General features: G+C 30.5%; 4 protein-coding genes across 8 annotated transcripts; 1 reads left to right on the forward strand and 3 right to left on the reverse strand.

Moving 5' to 3' along the window:
• Positions 1-2,485: 2,485 nt before the first annotated feature.
• mbt (serine/threonine-protein kinase PAK mbt) lies at positions 2,486-9,007 on the reverse strand. 2 transcript variants are annotated; one of them, XM_025298591.1, is made up of 8 exons: positions 8,792-9,007; positions 8,094-8,466; positions 7,463-7,853; positions 6,869-7,285; positions 6,175-6,707; positions 5,669-5,822; positions 5,352-5,531; positions 2,486-3,049 (listed from the first exon to the last, which is right to left on the reverse strand). In XM_025298591.1, exons 2-7 carry the CDS (start codon positions 8,456-8,458, stop codon positions 5,370-5,372), a joined length of 2,022 nt encoding a protein of 673 aa, XP_025154376.1. In that variant the 5' UTR covers positions 8,459-8,466; positions 8,792-9,007; the 3' UTR covers positions 2,486-3,049; positions 5,352-5,369. The 2 variants fall into 2 exon arrangements, with proteins under 2 accessions (XP_025154376.1, XP_019700618.1); XM_019845059.2 differs by lacking the exon at positions 2,486-3,049 and having other exon boundaries at positions 5,114-5,531.
• An 83-nt stretch (positions 9,008-9,090) lies between these two features.
• LOC105191063 (RAS oncogene family member Rab39) lies at positions 9,091-11,687 on the forward strand. Of its 4 annotated transcripts, none has more exons than XM_025298592.1 (4): positions 9,091-9,232; positions 9,685-10,007; positions 10,745-10,854; positions 11,113-11,687. In XM_025298592.1, the coding sequence occupies exons 2-4, from the start codon at positions 9,900-9,902 to the stop codon at positions 11,549-11,551; spliced, it is 657 nt and encodes a 218-aa protein (XP_025154377.1). In that variant the 5' UTR covers positions 9,091-9,232; positions 9,685-9,899; the 3' UTR covers positions 11,552-11,687. The 4 variants fall into 4 exon arrangements, with proteins under 4 accessions (XP_025154377.1, XP_025154378.1, XP_011152474.1 ...); XM_025298593.1 differs by lacking the exon at positions 9,091-9,232 and adding an exon at positions 9,255-9,272; XM_011154172.3 differs by lacking the exon at positions 9,091-9,232 and adding an exon at positions 9,402-9,599 and having other exon boundaries at positions 9,668-10,007.
• Positions 11,688-14,312: 2,625 nt separating this feature from the next.
• On the reverse strand, positions 14,313-18,844 carry LOC105191064 (uncharacterized). The gene is made up of 5 exons (XM_011154174.3): positions 18,622-18,844; positions 17,278-18,102; positions 16,689-17,052; positions 16,072-16,375; positions 14,313-15,864 (listed from the first exon to the last, which is right to left on the reverse strand). Exons 1-5 carry the CDS (start codon positions 18,747-18,749, stop codon positions 15,743-15,745), a joined length of 1,743 nt encoding a protein of 580 aa, XP_011152476.1. The 5' UTR covers positions 18,750-18,844; the 3' UTR covers positions 14,313-15,742.
• A 347-nt stretch (positions 18,845-19,191) lies between these two features.
• Positions 19,192-23,651, reverse strand: spel1 (DNA mismatch repair protein spel1). Its single transcript, XM_025298574.1, has 13 exons — positions 23,639-23,651; positions 22,973-23,229; positions 22,680-22,847; positions 22,386-22,574; positions 21,813-22,207; positions 21,482-21,696; positions 21,050-21,367; positions 20,741-20,962; positions 20,374-20,606; positions 19,953-20,044; positions 19,617-19,839; positions 19,448-19,540; positions 19,192-19,347 (listed from the first exon to the last, which is right to left on the reverse strand). The coding sequence occupies exons 1-13, from the start codon at positions 23,649-23,651 to the stop codon at positions 19,192-19,194; spliced, it is 2,574 nt and encodes an 857-aa protein (XP_025154359.1).
• Positions 23,652-24,556: the final 905 nt, after the last annotated feature.

Below are 24,556 nucleotides of genomic sequence, written 5' to 3' on the forward strand. Positions count from 1 at the left end.
TATTCTATACCTACAATTAATTACTCTACCTGCTTTAATGAAACGAAAGTTTCACGCGGATGGAGCAGTACCGTTACGCGGAAAATTGTGTTTCTCTTGACTGTTTAATAAAATAAATGATGACCTTGCGTGTTGCGTAAAAAATTTGATTCTTGCGTATAGTTTGTCCGATCAGTACTAAATCAGCAGAAAGCAACGGATACGCCGTCCTTCCATGGTTTCGTCATTTTCGTGCAAAGTTTCTCGTGCGCGTCAAAAAGTCAATCATGTCTCGGACTTTCCGTTTCTTGTTCTAGTCAGAACATTCTTGCGTATCTACATTTGTCAATGCTACGTAGATTCAGGGACGGAATGTAGAAACCATTGCTACAAAGAGTCGTTCTAACTTGACGCTCGCAATGCTATTAAATGGAACCACTAATCACTTTAAACAAGGATCCGTAAGTGGCGCCAATGGAGCGACCAGAATGCGAAGGTCATTCCGGTCAGAGGCTCGTCGTGCTCAACCAATCAGAGACGGCCGCTCCAGAACGCCTTTCAGCCCGGAATGCGTTGACTCGCATGGTAACAGCGCACTGCACGTGACCACTGAGGGGGAACCTCGAGTGTCGGTTAACGTTGTTCCTTGAGATGTATTTATGTTGGAGAAAACTTTGACGCGCGCGTCCACAATTACGTTAAAATCACCGCTACCAGAATTGCCGTATAAAAGAAGGCGGAAAGTCGTGACATCATCTAAAATATAGATAAACTAAAATCGTTAGTAACATATTTATTCTAAAAATTATGAAATTGCAACTTACAAAAATCAAATTAGATGGAATTTATTTTAAAATTTCGAATACACTTAGGAAAAGAAATTCATTGTTAAAAAAATTTGTAAATATTTATATTTAGTTTTATAACTATTATAATTTTTTAACATAAACTATATATATATATACACACACGCACACAACTTTTTATTAAGAAATTGTCACAAGTATTAAAAACTCTTATTACAATTGGTTGGTTTTGTAAATAATATTTTATTATGTTATAAATGTACAACATACATAAAATAATCCTGCATATACATACATAATGAACAATTTTTTTGGATATTTTATCGTATTCTAACATATCAACTGACTTGAACTGATCAGTTTGGCGCCTGCTTAGTCAAATTACGCGCGCTGAATTTCTACATGCGTATATACAGAATAGTTTTATAATCCGCAACATATATTGTAAATCATACATCGTGGTTTTCTGTTAGCTTGACTATAATATTATAATGTAATTACCTAAGTATATGGCGAGTATGGTCGGACACAAATCTATCAAAAATTATTACTGCTGTTATATAATGTATTGTTTAACACATTTATTATCTTTAAAAAGCTGCTCACTATTATTCAGTTGCTCTCACGTGATTGTATATTAGTCATTAATTTGTTTTTCTCAGTAAATCTGATAATTTTAGTTTAGGTAAATTAATCACTCAATAGTATATATTTAATAATATTAAAACATTCGATAAATGCGTGTTTCGAAGTGTAGTACAATAGTCAAATATACAAATATAAAGTGTTTTACAGTCTGTATTCCAAGTTTTCTTCTTAAATTAAACTGTGATAAAAACGGTCAGATTCATAAATTTTTAGTTAAATTATAATATATAATAATCTCAATCGTAGAAATAATATAATTCGATAAAAAAATATACATTTTAAATATACAATATTTATTACTATCAAAGAATCACACACTTTTTCATATCCACATATGTCATTTCACATAATTTTAATCTTTACATATGCTAATATGTTGTTTTTCGGGAAAATAATAGATTCTTTATTAAAATTATATCATTTCTGTAAACGTTCTACCATGAGGATGTCAATACAACATATTTCACATTTTCGTTTGGATTATCTTAAATGATGTATTGTAACCCTGTTCAGATAATATTAGTTTAAATAATAGTCCAATTACGCGCAGCAGTTGGTGGTACATAATTAATTCATCAACATAAGACTATGCAATAAAAATTTTACTTAATGCAATTTAATGTAAATTACTTTACTTTTAAAAATATTTTCATTAACTTACTTACTGTGTCTTTTACTGTATACATATTTTATTATTTTTTATTATTTTTCATTTTTATTACTTAAGAAAAACCATTTACATGATTAATTTATGTAAATAAACATGAAGTGGTATGATTGTTGATAAAGGCCATAGCACTTGTAATAAAATATCATATTTTTCAGTACGAATATTCATTACGGATAATTTTATCAACAGTGCAGAATGTGTTATAAAATAATACAGGATATCCCCATAAGCTTGGACATCAAGTGTGGAATTATTACGGATAAGCGATATCACTTTTGCAATATTTACATATAACATTGTATGTATATTTATATGTGTAATGCGGGAAGATCAATAACATTTAATTTTTATTACAGTATTTATATCTTATTACGTTCAACAGTTCATAAAAATTAAATATCTTTTTCCTAATATACGTATTGTTCGAAGCGTATCCTAAAAGTAATGCAACCCGTTTAATGTCCTGACTAATTTTGTTGGACAAAAATAATATTTTGTACGTTACAAGTTTCAAAAATCTTGAAATTATATATTTAATCCAAACATTTTCCTTAGACGAGCATGAGTGTTTACTATGATATGTGCGAACGATATGAAATTCTCATCTTTATGATAAATTATAAATGAAAAAAATTAATTGTTACATTACTTTTCGGATGTCTCACGTAATAATTTTGCCCAGTTATTATAAATTTTAATAACAGTCGAATATATCTTCCAGTCTTTAAAGTTTCTTGATCGGCTATTAACATCTGTACTTATATCTTTTGGTAAAATAAATGTAAAGTAATATAAAAATTCCAAATTGTTGTATACGTAATAACACAATATTATATGGAAGAGTAAAACTCAACATGTTAGATTACTTTAAGGTAATTTGTCCGTACAGAATCCTTGCGAAAAATGACGAATTTTCAGTGGTGGTATCAATTAGGCCCTCATCTATCTGTTATTCATTGGATAAATAAAAATTATTTTTCTATACATTCATTTAATTACGTAAGTAATAAATGTTAATTAAAGCGAAATAATGATAAATATCTATTATGTATGTTATTAGCCTTCATTATTATATAAGTTTTTCACTAATGTCCTAAATTCAATTTAGAAGAAATTAAAAATATAAATTAAAAATAAGTCTCTTAACTCACAGAGAATATATAAAATAAGAAAAAAATTTTTTTAAAGAAATAATTTTACGGACCAACCACCTTAATCATAATTCACTATCAATTTAGTCAAATAAATGTAAAAGGAAAAAATATATATTGCTTTATGCGTACGAGCGCTTTATACAAAACGAATAACATTATTGCTTTACACAATGATAGGATAATCGTTGCGACAAGGCTTATCATGAAGGCACTTGATCGAGTGAATTCATTTCATAAATACCTAAGTAACAAATATTTCTCATAACATTAAAGTAACTGCTGCGAGTTAAACAGACAATACTTGCCAATACTTGAGGAATAAAGTTAGAATATGTTTGACATATTGTAAATGTCATTTTCATAAACACAAATATATCAAATTATTAAAATGACATAGAAATAATGCAGGAATGTAGTAGTATATTTTCAAAATAATACTTGCACGTTCAAGCCGGACTGGAATGTGAAATTTGAATAATAATTTATTACGATTTAAAGACTTTCCTAGTTAATATTTTCTAGAACATAACTATAAGTTTTTATATATACAGAGTGTTTTATTTTAATCGACCCAGACTAATATCTCAGAAGGAAATCATCCTGGTGAAAAATGTTTAATATAAAGGTTGTATGATTTAGAAAGAGATGATCAGATGAGGGAGAAAGTCAGATGATGACTCTAGCCTTATTGAAGGTGATGTTGTTCAAAATCATTTCAAGATTAACTTTATTTTTTCAAATAGCAGCATCTATTTTTCATTGCATTTTGTAGTTGATACAATTCAATTGAACATTTTCTGTACCAAGGTCACCATCCGATGCCTCTCTTCAAACCATACAACTTTTGTATTAAACATTTTTCGCTAAGTGATTACGCTAGGATGATTTTCTTCTGAAATATTAATCTAGGGTGAAAATGAAACATTCGATATATACATTACAAAATATATATATATATTAGACACGACCGAAAAGAGTGACTTAGCTAAAGCTTGATATTACAAATTTAATAAAAATATTTCGAAGTATTTTTGAGAACACGTCTATTTGCAGTAGCTCATGTTCATTCATATAAACAGTTTATATTATCATATAAACGTTTGACTATTAAGTAATTTAGCCGCTGTAAGAGTTTAGAAAGTTAAACTTTCCTGCGTTTTCTGAAAGTTTTAAAGCTATCTTGAAAATATTATGAAATTAATTTATAATATAATTCATATGAATATTAGGAAAAACATCCGTATTCTGAAAAATACTGAGAGATTCAAAGAATATGTTGAATATTATGATGCAAATTATATATTTAAAAGAAAGAAAAAAAGAACAGAAGTCAATGGAACATGAAAAAAGAGAACTGTATAAAGTATATAATACAGTAAAGACTGAAAATTACAGATAATAAATTTTTCAAAGGTGTTATAAGAATTTTATGAAAATTTTATGCAAATATTATCATGAAAATATATAATAAAAAACGTATAAATCACACACATATGCATAAGGATTTAAAAAAAAGGAAGGATTTTAGTTTTAAAAATCACACCAAGAGTGTTATCCGTTTAACGTTGTAAATATTTCAAAGCGTTTTTTTTATGCATGGAATTTAATGATGTCATTACATAGCTGGAATGTTTTAAAATATCTGACGGATCTTGCCTCAAATGGCATTATAACGTTATAAATTGCAGTGTATAGTGCTGCATATATTTTTAATGATGATAGTAATGACTTTTTACAAATGCAAAGTTTTATATTAGTTAGAATTTTTTTCCATAAAAAGACATGGAAGAAGCCTCCTTGTTTTAAATTTTTGTTTTCTACACGAACAGTTTTAAAAAAATATATTAAATTTGGATAACGAAAAAATGACTATATGTGTATGTAAAATTAAATTACTTGATATTATTCGAATATTCAATCGATCGTGTCTATTGCAAAGTTTTATTTCAAAGTTTTTAGTCTGTGAGCATAGCTTTTAGTTAACTCACAAACTACCAAAAGCTGGTTAGTAAACAAGTTGTTTAATATGATATCGTCAACAATATGATTATCGTTATAATCAGTTTTCGAGTTGACTAATATATTTCAACTTACGAAGTTATTATAACCTCGTTAACAATTTGTATGCCTGGCGCCTCTCATTAATGGAATCAAGATGCTAGGACTTTGAGCCTGCCTGAGGAATGGATGTTGCAATAGTTCAGCTGCCGTTGCTCGTTGTGCTGGATCACGTACGAGCATTCGTTCTAGAAAACCTTGAAGACGTGGACTAACCTATGAATAAATATGAAATGTCATTTATTTGCCAAATTACAACATGGTTGCATATTATAATATAGCAGCTATTAAATTGCTGAACTAAAAAGAAAGACACTTTTATTAAGTTTAATAGAAAAAATAAGTGGTTATACTTTGTGAGAATTCTTTAATTTTGGTGGTGGCATATCCCTGATACGTCTCATAGCTTGCAGAGGTGGCTCATTGAAAAATGGTGGTTCACCATCGATCATTTCAATGATCATTATTCCTAATGACCAGATATCTACCTCAGGTCCATATGGCAACCTATAATTAGAGACATGAAAATGAAGTATAGCTGATTTAAATGTCATTTTAAAATCAACTTATTATTATACTTTATATTTATACGCTTAGCTTAGTTCATATTAATTATTTGTTAATCAACAAAACTCACAATAGAAATATATTAAAAAAGTTAACTCGTAAATATGTTATAAAACTCATAATTTATGTATGGAGCAGAGAATTTTTCACATATACCAACTATAAGATCGAATTTATTTGACAGTTAATTAGATGTTAAGCACAACTATATCATATGCGTCGAAAAACCTTTCACTTTAAGTTGGAAGCAACAAGTGAGCAAATATAAAAAAAGAATTAATATTTAAAATACCTCGAAATGACTTCAGGACTCATCCAATATGGAGTTCCTACAAGAGATTTTCGCTTTGGTAATTCTTGGGAAACTTGAGCACAAAAACCAAAATCTGACAGTTTTACTCTGCCATCTGCTGTAAGTAATATCGAGTCAGATTTAATGTCCCTATGTATAACACCTTGCGAATGCAAATATGCCAATGGTTTGAGACATTGAGAGCACACTGTAGCTATTTGACTCTCATCCATCCTCGAATGTGTTACAATATCAGTTAAGGCGCCTCCTTCCAGATACTCCATAACAACCCATAATTCATCGTCTACTAAGAAACTATCGTACATCTCGACAATATTTGGATGATGATAGTCTCTCATAATAACAACTTCGTTGAAAAGTAACTCGCGCCTTTGTTGTTTTCTTAAATCCATTTTCTTAACTGCAACTTGACGATTTGTACTTTTATCAGTAGCAATGCATACAGTTCCTGTGCTACCTTCGCCGATTTTTAGGAAATTCTCCAAATTTTCTCTCGGATCACCTTGGCTTACCTAAATGTCAATATATATATTGTCAATGTATATATGAGCACGTATAATTACAAGTTATGTTAAAATTATAGAAGATACGAATCAATAATATGTAAAAATTAACTTTGGTAAAAACTTGTAGAAATTTTAATATATTTTAATAAGCTAAACATTTTACATACCACCATTTGTAAAGCAGCCCTGAATTGTTCATGCGTAAGTCTCTGTTCCGCCGTTTGCTTGTTTGTATTATTGGAGCTTGTGCCAACTGCTAAGTTCCCTGAAGAGACAGCACTTTTCATATTCTGATTCTGATCTGGAGTAGAACTAGTGCCTGATACAGTGGATGGTATGCTTGGTTTTGATAAATTATGCATCGATTGGGAAGTTTCCATTGGCTTTTTCAAATGTGATTGTAGGTTGGATGGATTTTCAGACATATTATATGCCTGAGAATATTTATTAATATTATGTGAGCTTAATTGACTTAGAGGTCGTTGTGAGGCTATTGAACCCACTGGTGAAATTTTTGGCTGTAGCTTGTGTAGTAATACATTTTGACCCACTTGATGTTCTCTTGAAGCATCCACAACTGAACCCTGTAGATTAAACAATTTTATTTAGTAATAGGTATTTGAATTTGCCTTAAAAATTCTCAAATAACTTATTAATATCAAGAATTAAATTGTAGAAAACAGATTGCTTTTTCTTTTTTTCTTTTTTTGGAGAGAGAGAGAGAGAGAAATAATAATGTAATAATAATACTATATTAATACCTGTACATTGCCATTATATTGACTGGATGGCATGGCCATTTGCGAATTGAGTCTATGAAATTCTGAATCAGGAAGCTGTGGAGTAGTTGGACTTTGTACTGGAACTTGTGAATTTACAATAGGACTTAAGTTTTGGAAATTTAAGGATAAGTTTGGTACATTCGACCCCGAGTGAGTTAAATTTGGCGACGATTGCATGTTAGGATTAAGATTCTGTAGATTTGGAATCATATTCTGCATGCTGGAATTTAGGCTACTGCCAACACTCGGAGAGTTCTGTCTCATTTTATCAACATAGTTATGTGGCTTGCCAAAGTTTGCAAAACCTTGATTAATATTTAAAGGTATTTCTTGGCCTTCAGGAACAGACGGTGGGAGATTACTGTTATGCCTGTAAAGAAGAAACATACTACATTCATGAATTTTATTAAAACTTTTATATTTAATATGTTGACACATATTTTGTGCTTTTTAATGGAAACAATATTTAAATTAATATTTTAAAAGTTCTTCAAACAATAATCTCTATAATATTATAAAAGGTTTTGACACTTATACATCTTGTGCAAACAGTATCCATAAATTATTTCATTCAATAGAACAAGTTAAATACATAGCAATCTTACGATACCTATAATCTCTCCTCAACCGTGGTGGGCTTGAAGAACGCAGAGAATTGGATCGGGCAACTGTACTGGTTTTAGGCAAGCCATTCTCCATAGTCTTTTCATTTGCTAGTGGCCTACCTATCCTAGGATCATGTCCTCTTACAATAGTCTTTAGATCAAGGATTTCAGTAGGTGTAATCTCACTTGGATCGACCAAAGGTAATGGTCTATTGGTTGATTTCAAAATCTGGTTATTGCCTACTATAGAGGCCCACTGTAGTGGTAAACCAACAAATTTTCCTTCACGTTTGTCAAAACCAGTATGTACTCTGTGCTCGAAATTAGTTGGAGTGGAAATCTGTGGTTTCTTTTTCTTCTTAGTAAACATTGTAGCACCTTTAAAAAAATAATCATTAGAGTATAATATGTTAAACAATAAAACAAGATAGTGTTATAACTACTAAAAATTATATCCAGTGTAGTGATTTGTCTACACGAAGAAAAAATAAAAGTTCGTGGGTCTATCTATCAAATATTAGCTCGTACACATCTGTTTTTCTATCATAGTACTTGTGACACCTTGCAAATATTTCTCGCGATTTTGAATTCAAGCGATCTACGCACTGAGATAGAAGCAGCACGTAAGAAATATAGGAGCGACATGAAAATTCGTGAAAACAGAGCGGGGTGAGGGAAGCCAAATGACAGCAACAACGCCTACCGAGTGATGATGCGAATTCTGCGACGCGACTCCACCGAGGCTCGGTTGATCGAGATTGCCACACGAAAACAAATCACCTAGCAGATTAGAACGCTCGTGGTATGAACGCAGGCCGCGGTAATTCCGGAACATAGGCAAAGTTGCGCGTTGAAACACATAAATACGCCATTCATCCGTCTCGACAGGTCGCATTCGCACACCGGCGCTCCGCGCGGTGAGCTTACGAATCTTTCGTGGCATTTAGTTCATGACAATTTGCTGAAACGTGCGTCTGCGTGCGCGCGCGTAAGAGAGGTAACAGGTAACCCTGCGCGAGCAGGCTGCGTTTTCGGAAACTTCATCTAGGTGCACTCAGGTACACCTTGCGCCATTCGGAAACCTTCGGGTAACATCCAAGTGACAACGAGAAGTCATTCGGAAACTCTATTGGGTGCACTTCGGGTAAATGATTTTTTCACCCTGAAATTGAGGGTGGATTCAGGTAAATTATTGCATTCGGCGGGTATTTTTAAATAATGTTTTCGATTCATTGGTTTAATCCAACTCGGTGACATTCTAATATTCTCTTATTATGTTCAAACTCCTATTAGAAGATTTTTAGGGATAAGTATATTACAATGCCCATCCTTGGATTCGAATGTGACAGAACTAAAATGAAGTAGTCACTTCCGGGTTCGAGATAGGCGGCGCTAAAAATCGTCTTCTCTTTCGTCGGAGAGAAGAATTTGTATAATCAGCTTTATGTATGCCTTGTTATTTCTCGGGTCAAGAGTTATACGATTGTCAGCTTTATACGTATAAGCATAAGGTAGAAAATCGCATAAGTGACTATAATTGTAATAATGAGGCGTACATCATATAGTGCATATCCTTTAGTTTGTATCCCCTGATAGCCGTGTGCGGAGGTCTCGATGATTAATGTCACGGTCAATTGTGCTGTACTGTGTCCGCCTCTTAACGAGTACTACACACCAGTGCGAGAGATGCACGTGGATTGCTGAGGAATACGTCGCACGCGTCCGATCAACGACGACGACGACGACGACGACAACGACGACGACGACAGCAACGGCGACGGTGACAAACGTACTCGACGCTATCCATTAAGATGGTAGAGCCTATTTTCGACTATCAGTTTCGACTGATACTAATCGGCGACAGTACTGTCGGGAAGAGTTCTCTCCTCAAGTATTTCACCGATGGCAAATTCGCAGAGGTATGCGATAAATTCGCACGTCATATACCATACTATTACGTTCATAACAGCCGAATGTAAATCGTAAATGTAGGCTGCCATTAGAATGAATGCTGCGCACTATTTCTGCTTGTTTACTTGCCCGTTTTATAATTAGATATAGCGCTTTTACGTCGCAAGCGTGTAACCTCGCAGTCTAAGATTTTTATTGTAATGCTACACTGATTTCCCCTGATTGTCGCTCGCATCAATACTCGATAACTTAATTAGGTTAGGCAGATGTTCTCATATATCGTAATTTTTTTATATATTGAATGGGCATTTAATGTATCAGTGTATTATTATTTGATATCAATTTATACATTGATTTTTCATTACATCCTTTTATTACATCTGTTTATTTCCAAAGAACATAGTCATATGTATATATATCTTTATATCGTTTCTTTTATTATTTATCATAAATGATACCTGAATGATATTGCTATTGAATATATATATATATGTGTGTGTGTGTGTGTGTGTGTGTGTGTGTGTGTGTGTGTGTGTGTGTGTGTGTGTGTGTGTGTGTGTGTGTGTATACATATGTATCTATATATTGTATACATATGTATATACATATCATATATTTTGTATGTTTTAAGATTAAAAATTTTTTAAACAAGTTATATAATATTTAATGTAGCAATTATTGAAGTGATATATTCTTGTACTTAAGATGAACATTTCTTTATATTTAATATCTGGTATAATTTTAGCTTTCAGATCCAACTGTTGGTGTAGACTTCTTTGCAAGGTTAATAGAAGTTAAGGATGGAACAAGAATAAAATTACAATTATGGGATACAGCTGGCCAAGAGAGATTTAGGTATATATAAAGTACATATAAGTACATATGTATATATATTTATATAAAATAATATTGCAATGTTCAAAAAAGACCTTAGCGTAAACATTTTATATATAATTATCTACTATTTTTATTCCTTTACTTTAAATATAAAACTTTCTTTTCTTTAATTTTTTCATTTAAATATAGAATTTTATATTTGCTTCACGAAACTTTACAAAGATAAAATAAAGTTTATTAATTATCTCTTTCTTATTATCTCTTTTTTATATATAGGTCAATTACAAAATCTTACTACAGAAATTCTGTTGGAGCACTTCTTGTTTATGATGTTTGTAATCGAGCAAGTTTTGAGCATATTCCTCAATGGATGATGGAAGCCCGCAGACATATTGAGCCACATCGTCCTGTATTTGCTTTGGTAGGTTGTAAGTTAGATTTAGTAACTAATGGTGGTAGAAGAGAGGTATCAAAGGAAGAAGCTAGAGCGTTTGCTGATGAGCATGGTGTACACCATATTGAGACCAGTGCAAAAACTGGTGTAAATGTTGAAGAAGCATTTCGAACAGTTACACAAGAAGTTTATAACAGGATACAAACAGGCGAATACAAAGTAGAAGATGGTTGGGACGGTATCAAAACTGGCTTTGCCAGACCTGGTGGTTTAGATTTTAATCTAGTCGAAGCAGAACCGGCAAAGACTTCGTGTTGTTAAGTTATTGTTTTAATCCACTAAAGAAAAAAACTAAAAAGATCTAAGAATGCAGGTAGAATAGTTATTTTAGGGAAAAATAATTGTTTTAATAAATGGACATGTAAGAAATATGATTGTCTATGTTCATCTATATTTATATACTTGTTTATGCATTGTATTATTTTTATAAAGTTACTTATCAGTCTTATGTAAATTATTTTATTTAATATTTGTGTACCTATTTTATTAACATCTAATAGCTATATATGTTGTATAGGTACATTTTTTATCCAAATAATAACTTTCTACTGCATTCTTGTTTTAGGGAGAAGGCATAATTATTATTGAAAATTGTGTATACATCTATGAATTAGACATTTTTGTATATAGCTTGCATAAATATCAGATGACTAACAAAGTTTATATAATTTTTCAGAGTATAGTCGAATATTAAGTATAATTAAATGAATAAAAAAAAGATGACTTTTCTTATCGAATAAGTATCCTCAAAAGCAATAACTTTGAGTTGTCATGTGAAGAATATTACATTCATAGGATTTCCAATTTTCACTTTTCTATTTCCGGTATAAATAGTTGAACAATTGTTAATTTGAGACATACAATTTAAATCAGATTTTTATCATTAGAATTCAGAAAAAAAACTATTCATATTCAACATACTCTGGTTATAAAGTTGTATTAATCATATAAATCGAATTCAAATCATTTGTAAAAGATAGGATTAAGTTTTTTTATCAAATATTACAAATTTCTATGTAAATGAAATTATATTAGCTACTTTTGTCCTATGCAAGTACAAATTTTTATCTCAAATGGCGTACATATTCTATTCAATTTTCAAATAGAACTATTGTGCCAAGTTTATACATTAAAGTTTATACATTAAGCATGCAAGAATGATAATAATTGGAATAGCCGTTCTTTTTATTTAGTAATACCAGTGAAATTTTTATCATGTTATCGTAAAAACCTGAAATATTAGCGAATTTGAGATTGCAACTTCAGGAATATACATATTGTCTAATCATATATATTCGGTGAAGTCAAAAATTACATATAATTTCGAGCTTTGCTTAGAAGTATATTTATAATTTGCTTAATGACACAAAAAATATTCCGGAATTATGTTTAACTTCTGACTTTACCGAAATAAACTATATTTTCTAAGCGATATTTGATCAATATATTGAACTCTCTGACGATAACCGATTTACAGAATTTTTACCAATATGTTAAATTTCTATAAATTGCGAATTTTGTTGGTCATCTGATACATTAATATAATATTGCAACATTTAAGGGTTGAATTAAGATTGTTTTTGTATGAAATATTGTATAAAATACTTCATATATATGTATATATATACGTACATATATATATCTTTATAAAGAATTTCCACAATCGGGCTTTTGATGTATTTTGTTAAACAGATCCACGTTATTGTGTTATTAAATGAATGATAACGGCTGTGCTAAATGCTTTGTTGAATCCACTTTCTTTGTGTAATAATAAAAATTTATTTCTACAGTATGAGATTTATCATTCATAATATAATATGCATTGTCTAATATGAAGTAGATTTGAAGTTGATACTAGACAAAAATGCAAAAATATAGGTGTACATAATAGTAAAATAAATTTCTCACCATTTCTTCATGAACTGATTTTTGATAAACAGTTATCTATATAATGCCACAGTTTGTAAAAACATTAATTACTTGTAAGATATGTAACAGTTACATTGCTGATAGTATAGTATTGTAAAGCCGCTTGCTTTATGTATTGCATAAACTATTTAAGCATAACCAAAGTATAAATCATATATTATAATATATAGTATAACATACGAATATTTTAGATTGAAAAACGAAATGAGATTTTTTATAAGCTGGTACACTATTTGAAATATATGTGTAATATTTTATACTTTGTACTTTTTACAAATGTGGAATATTTTCTAAATTTCCAAAATATAATACCTGAATGCAATAAACCAATGTATGCATAAATAACTTATATATAAATCGGACACAATTTATATTTAATTCGAAAAAATATTCTTGTGTATATAACAGTATATATATTTCTTTATATTAAAAAATATCTAGAGAGAAATTTACTTATATGTTATAAACAATAAAAGAAAAAAGAATATAACATATGCATGTTACACTACTCTGTTATGTTAATTTGTTAAACTACTTTGTTATGTTAATTTGTTAAATGTTATACTTACATTTTAGCATTTTACAGGATTGATATCCTATGTGAGATCTGTTATTACCTAAATCTTTTTTGAAAGATTTTTAATTGCTAACACAATAATAATTTAGGTTTTGATATTTTTTTAATACAAACGTCTTTCATAATGTAGCATTTACAATATTACTTTTTTCTTTAATTAACACGGCTATGCTAGTTACATTATATATATATTCTTATTTAAATAATATATTTAACTCACCTCAATATACTAATTACAACTATGAAAGTCAATACTCTCTTAATTAATTAGATATCTGTACAGATCAAGAATAATGATTTCAATAATTATATCTTAACTTACTCATAAAATTATATCTTTTAATAACAAAAAATTATAATAACAATATCTTCATATTTCATGAAAATCATATTTGAATCTATTATCTAAAGATTCATTGTATCTTTTCTTTTTTTTATTAGAACTTGCTAATGTAATTATTATTTACTTCATCTTGGAAGAGAGAGAGAGAGAGAGAAAAAAAAGAGGGAGGGAGGAAGAAAAGGAGTGAGAGAGAGAGAGAGAGGAGGGGGAGAGAGAGAGTAGGAGGGGGGGGAGAAATCTCTCATTTTACTGAATCTATATTTAAATCTACTTATATCTAAAGTGACTAGAAATGTGTTTCTACGCTTTCTCTCTTTAACATTCACATACTTCTTTTGGCAAGATTTCTGTGATATAAATGTACGAAATAGTGAACAATTTTTGGAAATACTATATTCAGCATTATATATAATACTTGTTTGACGTTTATCGATATAATGATCTGTTTTAAGCAGCTTCATTATTCTATATTTACAAAACAATTCACTAGATGTGCTATGTACATAAAAAATAATAGCTTTATGATTTAAACTTGCTTAGATGGCACTAAAATTTCATATTGCAGCTTTAAAATATTCATGCCATCAACATGTAACATTGCACTGACTTGAATAGCATCAAGTGCTAAATAGTCCTGACATAGCTAGTAACGAATGTACGAAACTACTGCAATTATCAATTAGCTTTATATAAAGCTTTATATTTTTCTGAAATACTATTAATATTTCTAATAATAGATATAGAGTATATGTGAAAATTTAAATGCCACAAGTTTTGAAGTTAATGGGGGCAGTTTTAGAGCATATATACAAGATGTTCCTTTTATCTATGCAAAAAATCTAGTCCTTGTACGAAATATAAGTAACAAATCGTAAAATTATTTATATATAGTGTTTCTTTTTTATTACATATTATATAATTCAAAAAAATATATATCGGTTAAGCTGTGAAAATCAATAACAAATGAATAATCGATACGCATAATTATGAATCTGAATACATTGATTATCCAATATATTAATTTTTGTAATAGAATTTTCAATTCTAACTTTCTCAGAATATAATATTAGAATATTTTACGATAGTGTAGAACACCTATATACATACACGCGCACGCGCATGCGCACACACACGTACGCACACACATCTTTTTAATTAATATTCAAATAAAGCTAAAAATGTCTATGTTAATCGCATTTATACAAAAGGACTTTTTTTCTTTTGACAAAATATTCGATATAAAATAAATAAAAAATTAAATTAACATAAAGTCTTTCGTATCTTTTCTTATTTCAAACATTTCACTTGGCATAGATTGGAAAATAGAACATCTAGTATATATCTTACATGTGTACTATGTTAGCATAGTAAACAAATTTTAAATAGCATAATTTGAGAAACACATTCAGGTGCCCTTAAATAGTGAACATACTAGTTATACTTTGGAATGTTTCAGGCCCCTTCAACTATTTAAACAATTTCTTCAATTTATAGACAATATAAGAGAAAATATATACTTAATGATGGTAACATTTACTTTCTCAATATTATGCATTATGTAATCGCGCGCATCTTATTGTTATATTTGAGTGAGGCATTAATATTATAAAGTATCACCTATTATATCTTCATTATTGTGTTCTAGAGATTCACATCCAAACAATACATATTCCTCTCGTGACAGCCAAAATGGATTACCTTCAATATATTCCGGAGGAGTTTTATCTGAAACGCGTTTTAAGATATTGTCTCACTATTTGTGCTATTTGCATTCTTTATTTTTTAATATATTCAATCTATTTCTTATTTTTATACTCCTCATATTTATACTCTTTTTATTAATATTACTAATACTGATGTTATCGTTGCGGTTATTACGATATTTAATTATTATTATGTACGACGGTATATGGAAAATTTATCGACACTCACCCGGATGCACAGCTAAAGGCACATATGTAGATCCCATTGCGACATTCCAACTGTGTGTACCAGGACAACTTCTCACATCTAAAATATGGCTATATTCCGGCAATAACTCAACTAAATCTTTAGTAAGCCTTAATTCGAAACCCGAAAGATCTGTATTTCCACCGGTAAGTAGAATATGTGAAAGACAATCGTGCATTTCATCTTCCGACAATCCCGAAGTCACATCTTTTATAACTTGGGGCAGACCAAGACTGATATACATCATTTCAGGAGCTATGTACAATTCAGATCCTAAAGATACTCTCTGAAAATAATAGTATTTTGTGCAGGGTATACTGTTATCACAAGTCTAAATATGTATAAAGTGGTCCCAAACATTCCGGCCAGACTTTGAGATTTTATATAGGAAATTTAATTCTGAACAAAAAGTTCCTTATAGACATGAGTCGAAAAATGTTTTCTTAAAAAATTAACCATTCCTAGATGACTCGCATTTTTCGTCCCTTGTTTGTAGGAAACTTTTTGTTCAAGATTAAATTTCCCATATAAAATCTCAAAGTCTGGTCGGAATGTTTAGGGCCATCCTATATATGTTAATATATGTCGGTTATACATACCCAAAATTGCTTATAGTCTGCGTAACTGTCAACTCGAAGATTAATATGCTCTCTTGCCTTCGGTCCCAGACGTTTCTCCTCATTCTTAATGTTATAACTCAACCTGCATCTTTCTTTAACAGCCAGAATATCTAGATACGATATAGGAATTTGATGATATTCCTTTGGTTGCCAGTGCAAAGCTTGCTTCAAATGATAAGCAACGTGCCAACCACCTACAGGCAGCAACCTCCAGCGCTGTGGTATAACCCGACCTCCAATTACGACAGCTACCGTCGTGCTTAAAGCACCACTGTCGACTACCACGCAAGTTTCGACATCCAGCATGGCACATGCTGCCAAAGGTTTAGGTACCAGGCATACTCTGTAATAGTTTCAGTTGTAAAATTCTGTCAATTACTGAGATATAATATGAAATATTTTAAAATTTTGTTAAATATACACTAGATATATGTCCTGCTATCTTATCAATCTTATGATTTCTATTATAAATATTTTTTTAGTATATCTGTATTTAAGAATAGTAATAATAGCAAGAGATATTCTTTGTATAAAGAATACCTTGAATGATATTAATGATTTGTCATACCTTGCTACTTTAACCTCTTGGAACAAATAATGCAATAGTTGTTTCCTCAATGTTGGTTGCATAGCCAATGGTTCGCAAAACATGAGTACAGTATTTGGCTTTCTTAATGTTGTAGTTAAACTCATTTGATGAAACAAATGATCAATGAAGGTCTTAAGAACTGGGAATGTGCCTTCGCACAGTAATGCCTCCGCCGGACTCACGATATCCACATTTGGAATACCGAGAACTTCGACTGTGTCGGTGCAATAACCATTTATGAGCTTCTGATAGATAGGGTTTGGTCTGGTGTAACACAATGGATCATTTTGATGCGTAACTAATCTTCGCTTCTCTCTATATAGTTTTACAGGGTTGCAAAAAACGCAAAATGGACCACTCGGCCGTGGAATTTTAGCAGTTGCTAATTCTGATAGTTTCAACAACTTCAATCTCTTTGCTAGTGACTTTGTTTCAGGTTTTGAGCGTGTGCTACTACTAGGAATATTTTGCGTCTGTGTTTGTTCCACATGAGTTTTATTGTTATATCTTGGAATACCAAACATTGAAAAATGTCTTCTTAGTCCAAAGAATGGTGTAATAACCCATGTATACTTATTACCAATCTCAATTACCACTTTAGCACTAGAACCTTCTACACAGTTCCTTTGACATGTGTAGCTACTACAGTGGTAACATTTTGGAAAAGGTACATTTTCTCCCAGTGTTATTACCATATGCAATCTATAGCACATGGCTTTGAAACTGACACTAAGTAACTGTAGACATTTTATGTCTGGGAATTTAAAGTGTACCTTTGAAATCAGCTGCAGCCATTTCATTTTCCTAAAATAATACAAATATGTTGCTTTAACAATTGGAAATAAACAATATGTATCATGTAATTTATATATAACATTTACTACATCTCAAAAACACAATTCCTATTTAAGAACTCGCTATTAGAAACATTGGAAATCCCCGGAAAATGTTTTAACGAAATATAGATAAACTACTTTATTGGAAAAGAGTAAAAAAATTCATTAGTATGATGTATATTCCTGTTGTATGCTTAAAATAATATCATTTAAAACAGCAAGTGTTAATATCATCTGAAATTTCTTAAATATTGTTAAATTTCGTATTTATGTTATATCACAAGTATTAAAAGCCTCCCGAAAAAGGAGACAATTACTTTTATAATTAAAAAAAAAAAATCTCAAACTGAATTTCGTAAAATTAGTAGCCGAAATCGATATATCAATTTGCGTGTCGGAATAACGTATCTCAAGCATATATCGCTCATAACTTTGTCAAAATTATCTTGAGACGAGAATTTCACGTACACTTAACCTAAGCACTCACCACAGATAATCGGTGTCCGATGTTTTCCTTAAGTATTTGCAGGTGCTGCCGAACGCAATAATGTCAGGTACATCGCAGTATAATAAAATCTTAATCCAAATTTCTTCCGGGAAGACCGCGGGATCCATAATTATTATTGATAAAAACGATAGAAAAGTGTACGATCAACAGTCACTGATACAGGCCTTCAGACACTCCCGACACTCCCCAGAACCGAACGAATACGTTAGTCAAGTTCAAGGTTACAATAGCGAGTAGTATGAATCAATATGTTATCGGCAGACGGTATAAACGTGGAAGTATTTTAAACGCGGGTCTTTTATAACAGGATATATTATTACATCAAATTAAAATAACGAAAGCAAAATTCTTGATATATGGATAGCAAAACTCATGAAGATGAATACAGAACATGTATATAAAATCATTTTAATAAAAATGACCTGTACAGAATCTATTCGGTTTAGAACCAATATACAAAGATACAAAAATAATACTGTTTGTTATGCTTTTTATAATAAGTAGTAGAGTATTGGTAACAGGGTATCACAACACAATTCTCAGTTTCATTTAAGAAGGGGTGAGTAATGCTTCGATATACGAATTCTTATGAGAAAGAACATCTTCTTTCAGTAATGATACCTGTTTTTGTAAATCGGTATCAGATAAAGATTGATCTAAAGAATCGCATTTTGTGAGAAATTGTGAGATTAATGTTTCAGCTTCCTGTAACATTATGATTATATATTACAAATCATTGCATATATAGCATTATATTGTTCTTTTATTACTAGAACTATAGAAATATAAATATTAATAAAAATACCTGAATAATTTTTCGCTTCTTTTGAGGATTATCAGATCCTTCAAAAACTACGCCTTCATAATCTTCAAGTTCTGCTTGTTTTCTTTTGGCAAACTGAAAATTGCATATAATAAAATACAAAACGCACATGTAATATTATATTATGCGAATATAGAACAAACAAACGTACCTCTATCACATCTTGTGGAAAATTAGCCATTTTTGCGACGTGCAAACCAAAACTTTGATCGCAAATTCCTGATTTTACTTTATAAAGTAATGTCAGCTTATTGTTCTCGACAAGAGCAGTAACATGTTCATTTTTTACAGTAGATATTTCTTCAGCTAACTTGGTAATTTCGTGGAAGTGTGTAGCAAACAGACAATATGATTTAATATCCTTTGCTAAGTGTCTAAGTAAAATCGTAAAATGATTTTCATATACATAATATTTTATATCATTTTATAAATTCTCTTCATAGAAAGTAAATTAATAAAAATGACAGCTTCCATGGCATATACTTACTCTGCTATTGACCATGCTATACCACAACCTTCATACGTTGATGTTCCTCTACCCAATTCATCGATTATTACGAGAGAGTTACATGTTGCCGTCTATGTATTCGAAGTATATAATACATTACAAATTATATATATACAAGGTGGCTCATTTTAATTTATCCACTCAAATATCCCGAAAAATATAAGATACGAAAAGATGTTTCAGACAAAAGTTGTTTGGTTTGAAGAGGAACATAAGATAGCGATATAATTTTGTTTACACAATGACGACACTTTTGAGATATTCACTCGACATAGAATAAAAAAAATTTAGTACTACTGAGAGTAAAAAAGTCTAATACTACTTTAAAAAAAAAAATATATATATATATATATATATCTGAATATAGCATGTGTGTGTTTATAACAGTAATATTAATTACTTTTAAAATGGCAGCAGTTTCTATCATCTCCATCATGAAAGTCGACAATCCTTTCAACTGAGAATCATCAGCTCCCACTCGAGCCAATATACAGTCCAGTAACGATATAGTTGCCTTATCACAAGGAACAAAACTACCAATGTGAGCCATTAGTGCAGTTACACCAACAGATCTAATGTAAGTACTTTTACCTCCCATATTTGGTCCAGTTATGATGCGAAAATGACACTGATCTATAGATAAATGAATAAATTAAAAGCAAAACTCAGAAATTTTCCTAGAAATACTAACAATTCATGAACGAAACGATTCTATCAGTAACAATCCCGTGAGAAATCAGTGTGCATCTAAATCATTTATATTTTACCTCGCTTAAAATTGACATCATTGGCAATGTAGTCTATTCCTTGTTGCATTTCCAGGCACGGATGTCTGATTTGAACGAGATTCAGTTCACCTTCTTCACTTGGTACCATATCAGGACGTACATACACCTTGTTAGCGCTTACTGCAGCAGAGGCAAATGCAGTAAGAACATCGAGGCATGCCAATACGCTACCAATAGCACGCACTGTCTCACTATAACCGGCTGTAAATATTTGTAAATATATGTTAATTAATGTATTTGAGAAACTTTTTTTATTCATGGAATAGTAAAATACTAGTAGACACAAACCTGCAATTCCCATAATTTCCGCAATGACATCTTTCTGTTTGTCCATGTATTTATTTCTAGCAGCTATAAAATCATCGTTCAATTCACTTAGTTTGCTATTTCGAAATCTCACTCCGGTTTTGTTAGAGTCCAAAATGTTGTAATGTTTCTTATTCCTAAGTACTTTCTCTTCCTTCAATGTGATACGGAAATAATAGCCGAATTGTTGGTTAGATTCTAATTTTATCGCTTTTCCTGCTTCCAAGAGGAGATCATCCGCTACTTTACTGAGCTGCTGTTGTATAATTTCCTCCATTTCATCCATGGTATCTTTCAGAGCTGTATAGTAATATTAAAAAGTTATGTAATTTTTATATCTATTAAATTTATGGTATTTCAAATAGCTCGTCTTGTTAAATAAAAAATATAATTAGTATAGTTACAAATTAGTACCTTTGAAATCGTCTGTAAATCCTGAGTTAATCATGAAGTCTCCCTTCTCAGCGGCATCTAAATCGATTGTCTGTTCTACTAGCTGTTGAAATTTATCCATATCCTCGATCAATTCTTTCAAAGGATCTATTATTATTGCTTTCAAAGCAGCCAAATTCGCTTCTGGTGCAAGTTGTTCCAATAATTTTGGCAAGTACGATACACACAGGTAGATTCTAAAATGAATACACATACAATTAAACATATCCGTACATATGTTCTCTATAAACGCTATGTCAATATTTCGTTATAACGGTAATCGTTATTGCTTCTTAATAACGAGATGACTCACTTATAACAATCTTGCAGCGCTGATTTCTTCCTTGCCAGCTTTTTTGCAAGTTGTTGCAAATCGGGTATACGTCTCAGATAATCCTCGCAAAGAGCAGATCTCAATTCATTGTTTTTCACTAATAATTCAACGATGTCATGCCGTTCCTTTATTAGAGATAAGTCTCTAAGAGGTTGACGAACCCATTGTGCGATCAATCTATGACCCTGTGCAGTTCTACATTTATCTAGTAGTGTTAGAATACTGGCAACGGGATTCCCATGTAAATTCGAGGCTGAATCGACACGCGGCTCAATGTTAAGAGCTTTTATCGCTGCAGAATCCAATCTTAAATATCGCGACTGTTCCACTTGCTTTAGGGCAAACTGATTCATATGGCCTTCATCTGATGTCAACTAAAACAAATCACAAATTGCATAAATATCACATATTTTCCTACACTTAATTTTTATTATTAAATAACTCGAAGAAAATTGTTTCCATAAAATATATTATTAAGATATGATGTAGTTAAAAAGAGTACAACTTTTATACAGGAAGATGTTTAAAATAAAATTATATAACAGCACTTACATCTAAATACTTGATGAGAGCGGATGTAGCAGACATAGCTATATTTAAGTTAACTTCGGGTAGAGATTGAGCATTTTGCTTTTGCCCTTTTTTGAATTTTATCAATGTATTTAAGTCTTCTATGACTGAATCACTGGAAAATTCACTTTTTTTTCTTAAAGTCACCAACACGTTGCTTCTTTCCATCATCTAAGAAAAGATAAACAAAAATTACAGCATTGTATATTGGGATATCTAATTATAGTACACAATTTATGCAGTTCAAGCGCATAAACAAGATTTATCAATACATACTTGTTTAAGATTTTGAAATTCATAACTGCCTTCCCCTTGAATTAATAAACATTCTTTTGGTGCAAGAGTTACAACGAGTGACTCTAGATTCGAAAATGATTCATTATCTTGGAACTCAGCAACTGAAATTAACGTTGAAACCACATCCACACAGCTTAAACCGACAACCTAAAAATTTTTTAAATGATCTATAACACTACTCTTACATCGTTATATGCATGTAATATTTCTCTCTCTATCTCACACATACACACATATCATTATTACTATCTTATGACGTATAACAAACTCACTCTGGATTTTCCTTCAGTGCCCAGTTTCACTGCTATTACAGATACACCCACGGCTATGTCATTGTTACCGAATAAAATATCTTCGAAATGAGATAAATTTCCCGGAGATCCTTTATACTCTAGGATCCAATTTTGATTCTTGGCAGAGCCTTGATTGACATAGACTTCTACTCTGTATTGCTTCACTAACAATAAGTCGCGCACAAATGTCTCAAAGTGATTTTTATTGAGTATAACTCCTTCCGTCTTGTGTGGCTCTACGTTAAAAAATCATTTTATTATTAGGATTGTTATATTAGCTTCCATTGCAAGAACTAAACGTTAAATTGAAAATTTAATTTAATTTAATGAATTTAAGATGCATTCACAATTAAGAAGTATTATTGTTGATAAGACTGTTAGAAATTATGTGGATAAGATAAATTGGATGAAATCAATTAAAGATTATATAAGAAAATCATTTAAAGATTATATATAACAACTAAAAGATATAAAAAGTACAAACATTTCAATACTTCAACGGTAAATGGAAAATAAAAATAATTATTCAAGCAAATATTTATAACAATTTGAATACATATAATAATATATCAATGTAAAATACTTAATAACTGATTGAACTGATATAGAATATATAAAATTTTTCGACATCTAAATAATATTTACCAGCCCCAATCATTTTGCAAACAGATGTTGATTTAAATACTTCTTGCGCAGCAAATAAAGCATCACTTCCATGTACTGTGTAATAATCCGCTCTATTGAAAAATCGTATAGTCGTGTTTAATTTCTGAAATATACAATTATTAAATTATTTATACAATTATTAATATATTCAATTATTAAATTATGCCAATTTGTTCATCAAGAATATCTTCAAATTCTGTAATATTATATAAGATAAAGATTTCTCAAATATTTTGAGAAACGTATATTATCAAAACATTGTATTTTCCATTAAATTTTCCTCTTTCCAATATTTAAAATCATGTTATGATGAAACGGGAGCATATAATGCGTCACAGCATATTGTGAACTGAATCTCACGCTGTATAAACTTGTCATTTAAACTCATCCTTGACCTATTTGCACAACTCGTAAGCTCTTATAGAGATAACTACCATATCTTCCTAAAATAATATTACAATTATAACGTTAAAAACATTAACATTACATTACAGACCGTTAATATACAACCGTCTATATGTGCAACTCGTAGATATATAATAATCATATTCTTAAATTTTATATGTATAAAAAATACAATCTTTTATAGTGTAACGGAGATATTAAAATATATACATAAACTTACATACAATAACAAATAAAAGAGAAAAAATAATTTAAAAAATTCTTTTGGACAAATATTATATGAAGTATTTTAATATTATATAATTTTACTTAAAACTCATACTGCATTTTACTATTAAACATGATGTAAGCATAACAATATACTCTCGTCTGTTAGAAACTTCTGGCAGATATTTTTACATTTATTTAACGTGGTACCGTTTCTGAAATATTGTCGTGTATTTCATACTTCTGAGAAATTGAAAATCTTGTAACGTATCAGTAGGTCAATGT

Source organism: Harpegnathos saltator, unplaced genomic scaffold, assembly GCF_003227715.2.
Source record: "Harpegnathos saltator strain DR-91 unplaced genomic scaffold, Hsal_v8.6 scaffold225, whole genome shotgun sequence".
NCBI lineage: Eukaryota > Metazoa > Arthropoda > Insecta > Hymenoptera > Formicidae > Harpegnathos > Harpegnathos saltator.

Excerpts from the sequence above, each read along its gene's own strand:
- LOC105191064 (XM_011154174.3), bottom strand. The coding sequence starts at position 18,749 with ATGGATCCCGCGGTCTTCCCGGAAGAAATTTGGATTAAGATTTTATTA. Across the intron at positions 16,376-16,688 it reads CAGACTATAAGCAATTTTGG|AGAGTATCTTTAGGATCTGA; the intron begins GTATGTATAACC and ends TATTATTTTCAG. Across the intron at positions 15,865-16,071 it reads GCCTTTAGCTGTGCATCCGG|ATAAAACTCCTCCGGAATAT; the intron begins GTGAGTGTCGAT and ends AACGCGTTTCAG.
- spel1 (XM_025298574.1), bottom strand. Across the intron at positions 21,368-21,481 it reads ATTTACAGACGATTTCAAAG|CTCTGAAAGATACCATGGAT; the intron begins GTACTAATTTGT and ends ATTACTATACAG. Across the intron at positions 19,348-19,447 it reads AGAAGCGAAAAATTATTCAG|GAAGCTGAAACATTAATCTC; the intron begins GTATTTTTATTA and ends ATAATGTTACAG.
- LOC105191063 (XM_025298592.1), top strand. The coding sequence starts at position 9,900 with ATGGTAGAGCCTATTTTCGACTATCAGTTTCGACTGATACTAATCGGC. Across the intron at positions 10,008-10,744 it reads CCGATGGCAAATTCGCAGAG|CTTTCAGATCCAACTGTTGG; the intron begins GTATGCGATAAA and ends GTATAATTTTAG. Across the intron at positions 10,855-11,112 it reads GCTGGCCAAGAGAGATTTAG|GTCAATTACAAAATCTTACT; the intron begins GTATATATAAAG and ends TTTTATATATAG.
- mbt (XM_025298591.1), bottom strand. The coding sequence starts at position 8,458 with ATGTTTACTAAGAAGAAAAAGAAACCACAGATTTCCACTCCAACTAAT. Across the intron at positions 7,286-7,462 it reads AATATAATGGCAATGTACAG|GGTTCAGTTGTGGATGCTTC; the intron begins GTATTAATATAG and ends TTTAATCTACAG. Across the intron at positions 5,532-5,668 it reads AATTAAAGAATTCTCACAAA|GTTAGTCCACGTCTTCAAGG; the intron begins GTATAACCACTT and ends ATTTATTCATAG.